The following is a 6,927-nucleotide window of genomic DNA, read 5'->3' as shown; positions in this document are numbered from 1 at the left end:
GAAGGAAAAGCAAAGTCAAAAAGAGACGAGAATAGAAGTAATAATTCTTCTTTCCATTTGCTTTGACTCTTATCTCACCTCACTACTGTACCATAACTGCCATGTATTCGCTTTTACTTTTTTTTGAAAGAACTTTTACTTAGAAATAAGTGGAGCTATCACGTGTGGTGGATTTCTTTTTACATTTCTAGTTCAACTTTGGGCAAAATTAATAATCTATTCTACCGAAACTGATCCAACATAATTCAGATGTGATGAATGATAGGCTTCGTTTGGATCCACTGTAAAACGTTATGGATGTAAAAGTACATTGATGATATTTTACATTGAACTGATAATTACATTTTAAAAATTGTGATAAAAAAGTATATAATTTTATATGGATAAAATAGATGTAGCATTTACATCGATTCATGATGTAAAACTCCACTCCAAGCATTAATAAATCTAAACCAGAGTGAAATTTTACATTGGTCTTCATTTACACTCCTTCCAAATGTTAACAAAACCGAACCAGTGTAAATTTTTACATCATTCTTGATTTATACCAATTCCAAATGCAGCCATAATATTAATTAAAGACTTTATTATTATTAAAGATTTTAAAGATAAAAGATATCAATAAAAGATAAATAGACCATGTAACATTTAAGATAACTAAAAATTATCAAATGCATCATGCTTATGGTCTCAATTTTGTAATCATTTTAACTTGTAAGTTATGAGGTCCTAGTCTCTCGGAAGCCCAAATCCTCGGGCTTACCTCGGCACCAGTGGATTTGCAGGTCCTCTGCATCTTACAGCAGGATACATGAACGGGATCTAAGCAAATTCACAGCCCCAAACAAAAGGAATCCTGTTTTCTCGGATGACAGAATTGGAGAGACTCCACCACCGACAGGCAACCAGAGTAGTTGGGATTTTCCTAGTAAGCATTAACCTACCTAGCAGCTGTATATAGGCTTCTGGGCCATGAAATCTCTCCCTCTAGCTGGTTGTCGGTTGTTCATCACTTCATCTATTGCAGCTTAGTCCTCTTTTGTTTCGTGTGTCCAGCAGCAACCAGAAGCTGAAGGAAAGGGGGAAGACTCGACAAAGTCGGTGAGCTTTGAACCTCAGCTGTCCAGTATTCTACTACGTCCCACTTCCACGTAGGGAGAGGGAGAAATAAACATATAGACTAATGACAACAGTACATTAGAGTCCTTTTCTAATGGATCGAGGAAACGATAACGACATGGTTGGTTGGTGTGTGTGGTCTCCTTTCTTCCCAAAATCACTCATTCTTTATGTAGAGAATCAATCAAACGTCCAGAAAAAAGGAGATTAAAACAACGGAGTTACTGTTGAAATTCAAATTATTGATAGAAGAAAAGTCTACGTACTTTTCCCTTTTGATATGACGAAATCAATAGAATTATTACTCAACAAAGTATTTAATTTGCATTTTCTTTAAATTAGTAAAATAAAATCTGGGTTCCTTTATATATCCATCTGCACTCACTTTCCTCCTCCTCGTGATGAATGGTCACAAGGTGAGACCTCTGTCTGAACCACTTACTGGTTGTTGCTAAGGTGGTCTCTGAATTTCCCCTCTTATCCGTCATCTAAGCCTTTAGATTTCTCTCGTATTGAAAGTGCGAGACAGATCGGGATTGCTCGGATCAGGATATGGGCAATTGCATAGATACATCATGGACGCATGATCAACAAAGAGAGAGGAAAGAACGGCAAGAAGATGAAGAACTGAAAGCAGGTGGTGTTGGTAAAGAAGGCCACATTGGGAAGGGTGGTTTAGGGGTGAAGATAGTGTTGACAAGGGAGGAGCTGGAGTGGTTGGTTTCTCAGTTGAAGGAGAAGGGAGGGAGAAAATTGGGGGACATCTTGGGAGAGATAGAGAATGGCAGAAGAAAGGCTGGAGGGTGGAAACCCTCTTTGGAGAGTATCATGGAGGGTCCCGAGGTACATGAAATGGATAGATGAATCCTCCTTTTCTCTCTTCTTTTTCTTCTCTCTTTTTTCCCCTCTTCCTGTCACTCATTCTACTTTGTAAAATGAGCAAAACTTGTAATTTAAACTTTTTACTTTTGCTTGTCTTCCCTTTAGATTTTCTTTTTGTGTATTGTTAAGCTTCTAACCCAGCATTAATTTCCTCTTTGAGCCCTGTTCTAGTGCCAACTGCTAAGATCTTCATGATCGCTTTTCTTCATGGATTGTTAAGTTCTAACCCAGCAGGCCACATGTATATATGTACTGTTTATACAAGAGAGAGAGAGAGAGAGAGCCAGAGGATAAGATCGCCACAAACGCAAATAAACCAAAAACTGAATAATAATTAAATAAAGACAAGAACCCAGAACTGTAGTCAATGAATATAATTGGGTTGTCTGAACTTGGACAGTGCAACCAACTTATTTTATTTCTTGGGTTGGTGATCGTCGCAACTTTGCCATATCGAACGCTGCTCCGAACGATTAACTTTCAGTAAATATTGTCATTGATGTCTTCAACTTTAACACGATCGATCAACTCATCCACACGAATACCAGTTGGGATCAGTTCAGTTGGTAGGCTCTCTCACAGTTTGTAGCGCGGGCCTGGGGGGGTCAAATCCGGCTGCAAAGAGGGGTAGGGGCTTATGGGTAAGGGTGTCAATGGATCGGTTTTTGGACTCGACCATCCAGTCTAAAATCAATTTGGACGGATTGAACGGATCAAAAAGACAGTGGATTGGACCAGTCTAATCCAAAATATTTATTAGATTGGACTGGGCCTGGTCCGTCCGTAATAAATTTATACTGGATTTGGTTGGATTAAGTCAATATCCAGTCACTGATTTAAGATAAGAATATAGATGTCAAAGGATCGGGTTTGGGTTGAAACCAATTTAAATTAAAATGAATTGGACTGGTCCAAAATGGTCCAAATTATTCATTGAATTGGATTGGACCTGGTCCATTTGTAATGGATTCACATTGGACTGGATCGGATTGGACCAAATCCACTCCACTCCACACCCCTACTTATAAGTGTTCCCCTTTATCTTAGGTAGCTGTAGGGATGGCAATGGGATAAGTTGGAGAGAGTTTTGTAAATTTTAGATCATATCCACCTCTCTAGATTTCTCAACCTGTACCTTCTTCGAAAAAATCCTCATTACACATGAAAATGTAAAACCCTCCCCACATTTGATGGTGGGGCAAGTGGTTGGCAGGTTGGGTCTAGAACCCGCTTCAAATCTCGTACTATTATATATTCATTTTATATGTAAATAATAAACAAGCAAAATAACATAACATGAGTATACATCAAAATTTTCAATTATTAGATTAAAACATGTAAAAAACATATTAGCTATCAGTTATACTTAACATAAAATTCAAAATATTATTAAAATCAATAAGTAATTAATACATAATTTCATGTCTTTCAACAAAATGCGGGTTGAGGAGAGTTGGGTTTAATTTAATGTCATACCCTACCCGTATTGTATAGGTTGTAAAATCCTAGAACCCATCCCTACCCTAAAAATCCATTTTTCAAACAAAACCCCTCCCCATTGGGGTGATTTAGGGGTGGATATCTGCGGTGTAAGGTAGATATTGCCGTCCCAGACTGAAATATTGCATCTTACTTCTTTCTGGCAACTAGTTACTTACTGCTTGGCCAACTTGACAATTTGTTTGGTTAACACTGAGATGAGATTAGTGAAATTGTATGTAGACCTGTTCATGGGATGGTTCGGCCTGGCCTAATATTTTTTAGACTTGGTCAAAATTTCAGGCCCATAGACATAGGCTTGGGCTTTAAATACCAGGCCTGACTATTTTTCGGGCCAGGCTTAGACTTTCTCAAATAAACCTGGCCTGGGCCTGAGCCCGATCCCAAGCCCGACTTTATATTATTACATATAATAAAAATATACATTAATTATATATAATATATACTTATTTTTTAAATTATTATCAAATTAATATAATATTACTTTATTAAATTACACAAAAAATAGAACATTTTATGTGCAATCGGGCTTCAAACTTGAACTCGAGCTACGGGTCTGAACACTTTCTATTGATAAAGAGGAAAAACCCAGCCAGACCCGTGTACTCTTCTCAAGGTGTGATTCTCTTATATTATCTTACAACTTTGGCCGGGTGTGATTTTTTAAGTGGGTGTTTAGATGGGGGCATGCATATAAACCAATGTCTGATCAAAGAATTGAACTCTAGAGGTTCCAAATCGATGATCCAGAGGTAACTAGGGTCGTTGGGTGATGGTTCATTCAAACTCTTGTGATGGGTGCCACAAAATTAATAAGCCAACAAAAGGACTAGGAATTGTAACTTATTGTGTTTAACCTTGAATGGCCACAGTTTAATTTGGAATAGAATTCTGCTTCTACCTTGATTTCACGAAATTAACTGATTAGCTTTTAGGAATTTCTAATTCCGCGATGATGGGGATCATGGTTTTTAAAACTGAACCGGTTAGGGGTCTGGTTATTAATTTGAACGGTTTGACTGTTTGACCTGAAAGATTGGCCCGTTTTGATAAAAAAATAAAAAATTGAAAAATGATCAAAACCGTTTAATGATTAACCGACCAGTTCAAGGTGTATTTAATCTGACTGCTTTAGTTTTTTCATAGTTATCCCACTTTGGGAGAGGGCTCAGCCTTATCTTAGCTTGTAAAGTGGTTATCTAGAATATCTTCCTATTTCAGCTGCATTTCTGGTGTCTGAAACATAGTGATCGACTTTCCGCTGGCAGATAGTTTAGCCAAGCAATGGGTACATAGAAGACATATGTTTTGGGCTCAAATGTTATAGTGATTTGGGATAGCTTCCACCGCTAGTTCCTTTCTCAACTTATTGTTGTCCCTTTCAGTCCATATTGTCCTTGGCCATGAAAGAAACTAACCATTAGCCAACCGGGACTGTCTTCCAAACCTCTTTAGCCAATCTTGACAAGCCTTTAATCTCCCAACACCATAGTAAGTCCTTTACTGATGATGGCATGGTCCAGCTCAAACCCACCGTAGAGAGATAATGGTTCCACAACTCTGCAGCAACTAGTCAGTGGAAGAAATACATCACAATCAAAATAATAGGAATATACAGACATCATACAATAAGTTTACTGATAAATTTAAATAGTGAGATGGGAAACATGAAAGTTTGAATGCTTAACAAGCTAAATGGCTGGAGTGGCAGTCTGAATAATGGCATCATGAAACATTCCACTACAACAGAACATAATACAGAGGCTACTTAGCTATAAAACAAAGGAATGGTCATAGGACTAAGCCTCGGCTGTTCTTGTGGGAAGGTTCCATCAGGGTTCTTTTAAAATCTGGAAAGTAGAATTTAGGTGTCCTATGCAGTAACGCACTCCTTGTCCTTGGGTGGATGGTTTCTGAGTTTCATGTAATGTGAATCACAGTGATCAACTCATAGCAATTTGTTATCACAGCTAAATAGATTTTCAATGCATCAGAAAATAGGGACATCATCCCAATAAGTTAATAGAGAGCAGCATAGTTTATGACAATGGAAGCAACTAGTTTTTTTTCTTTTTTTATTGTTAATTAGTTTGTCCATCATAGAGTATCTGTCATGTACCAATAACCCAACTCTTTTAACCTGTTCTACCATCTCTTGGATGACCTGGTCAGTAAAGCATCTTACCCATCCAAATTAACAATAAAATATCAATAGCCAAGAAAGTACCCAAAAAGGACTATCCTGAAACCAATAGCCAAGAAAGTTTGGGTTAAGTGGCCCTTATGCCATCCTATAGAAAAGGATAGTGACTTTGCTCTGTTGTATATATCTAATTAATATCTAACTAATGTTCTTCTACAAGAAAAATCAGGTTGACTGAGTTATTTGAAGGTCCTTTGATCTGTTGAAATTCCTGAGTTGCAAATCATGTATCTCATATAGACCTAGCCTGCTTCAAAAAATATTATGAACCGAAATGAAGGGTCCTAGCATTTCAAAGTTTAGTCCATATACCAATTTAAAATTCTTTTGTCTCTAACCCCCGGCTAAAAAGAAGACAGAAAAAAGAAGTGGAAAAACAGAAAAACTTGGGTGGTGTGACCTGTTGGGGCAATTAGCCTGGGTGGAGGAGCAAGTAGTTCAGTAAAGTATGTAAGTTCAAGTAAGATATTATTTTGCCTAATGGAAATGACACTAATCTTTTGTAAACTTGTGTCTTTCATTGCAGGTTTCTGAACTGAAGGGGGAAGATGTAGTTTGCATGATAAAGAACTCTGCTATTATTAGTACATTCTAAATCTGCCAACCCATTGAACGCTGGTTGTTGGTTAACCATCTGGTGTTAGTGATTTGCTATGCTAACCATTAGAACTAACCTGGATATGATACTTTATTTGGTTTGAATGTTGTATTTTCACTAAATTGTAGGTTCAAATAATTTTCAATTCATTTTGTTTATAAAAATAATATTAAAGCCATATTTAGTTAATTTTATTAATGATATAATATTTTGATCATTTTTAATCTACTTTATTTATACTATTAATTCAAACCCACAAGATATATATCCGGTCCCAAAGTTGAATCCATAAACTTTGGGTTCAACCATACGTGGGTCCAATTAGGGTCCCTAGGTTTAGGCCACATTAGGGAATCCGGTCCAACCCCATGTTTAGGCATACTTGGACCTTCTTGGGCATCTAATTAATTTGATCCGGTACAACACCCGCTCCCCTGGATATGACTTCAGAGTTCATGTTTTGCCTTTGTAATTGGTTAATCAAGTACTGTGGAATCTCTGGAAACTCATGGAATTGGGTCTGTAAATTCTCTACAGTCTAGTGTTTTGGAGTAAAGGAAAGATTGAACAAAAATAAAAGCCTTTTTCCCTTTTTGCATCGGAAAAGATGGCCGTGCAATATATC

General features: G+C 37.2%; 1 protein-coding gene across 1 annotated transcript; it reads left to right on the top strand.

The window, feature by feature from the left end:
- The first annotated feature begins 1,671 nt into the window (after positions 1-1,671).
- Positions 1,672-6,299, top strand: LOC148801146 (uncharacterized). The gene is made up of 2 exons (XM_088900328.1): positions 1,672-1,962; positions 6,231-6,299. Exons 1-2 carry the CDS (start codon positions 1,672-1,674, stop codon positions 6,297-6,299), a joined length of 360 nt encoding a protein of 119 aa, XP_088756454.1.
- The last annotated feature ends 628 nt before the right edge of the window (positions 6,300-6,927 follow it).

The sequence above is a fragment of the Nelumbo nucifera genome, chromosome 3 (genome assembly GCF_055504915.1).
Source record: "Nelumbo nucifera cultivar China Antique chromosome 3, China Antique-T2T, whole genome shotgun sequence".
Lineage (NCBI taxonomy): Eukaryota > Viridiplantae > Streptophyta > Magnoliopsida > Proteales > Nelumbonaceae > Nelumbo > Nelumbo nucifera.
This window is presented reverse-complemented; position numbering and strand designations above follow the sequence as displayed.

What these genes read in the sequence shown, in the direction of transcription:
- LOC148801146 (XM_088900328.1), top strand. Translation starts at nt 1,672, where the DNA reads ATGGGCAATTGCATAGATACATCATGGACGCATGATCAACAAAGAGAG. An exon ending in GTATCATGGAGGGTCCCGAG is followed by an intron (nt 1,963 to 6,230) that starts GTACATGAAATG and finishes CTTTCATTGCAG; the next exon opens with GTTTCTGAACTGAAGGGGGA.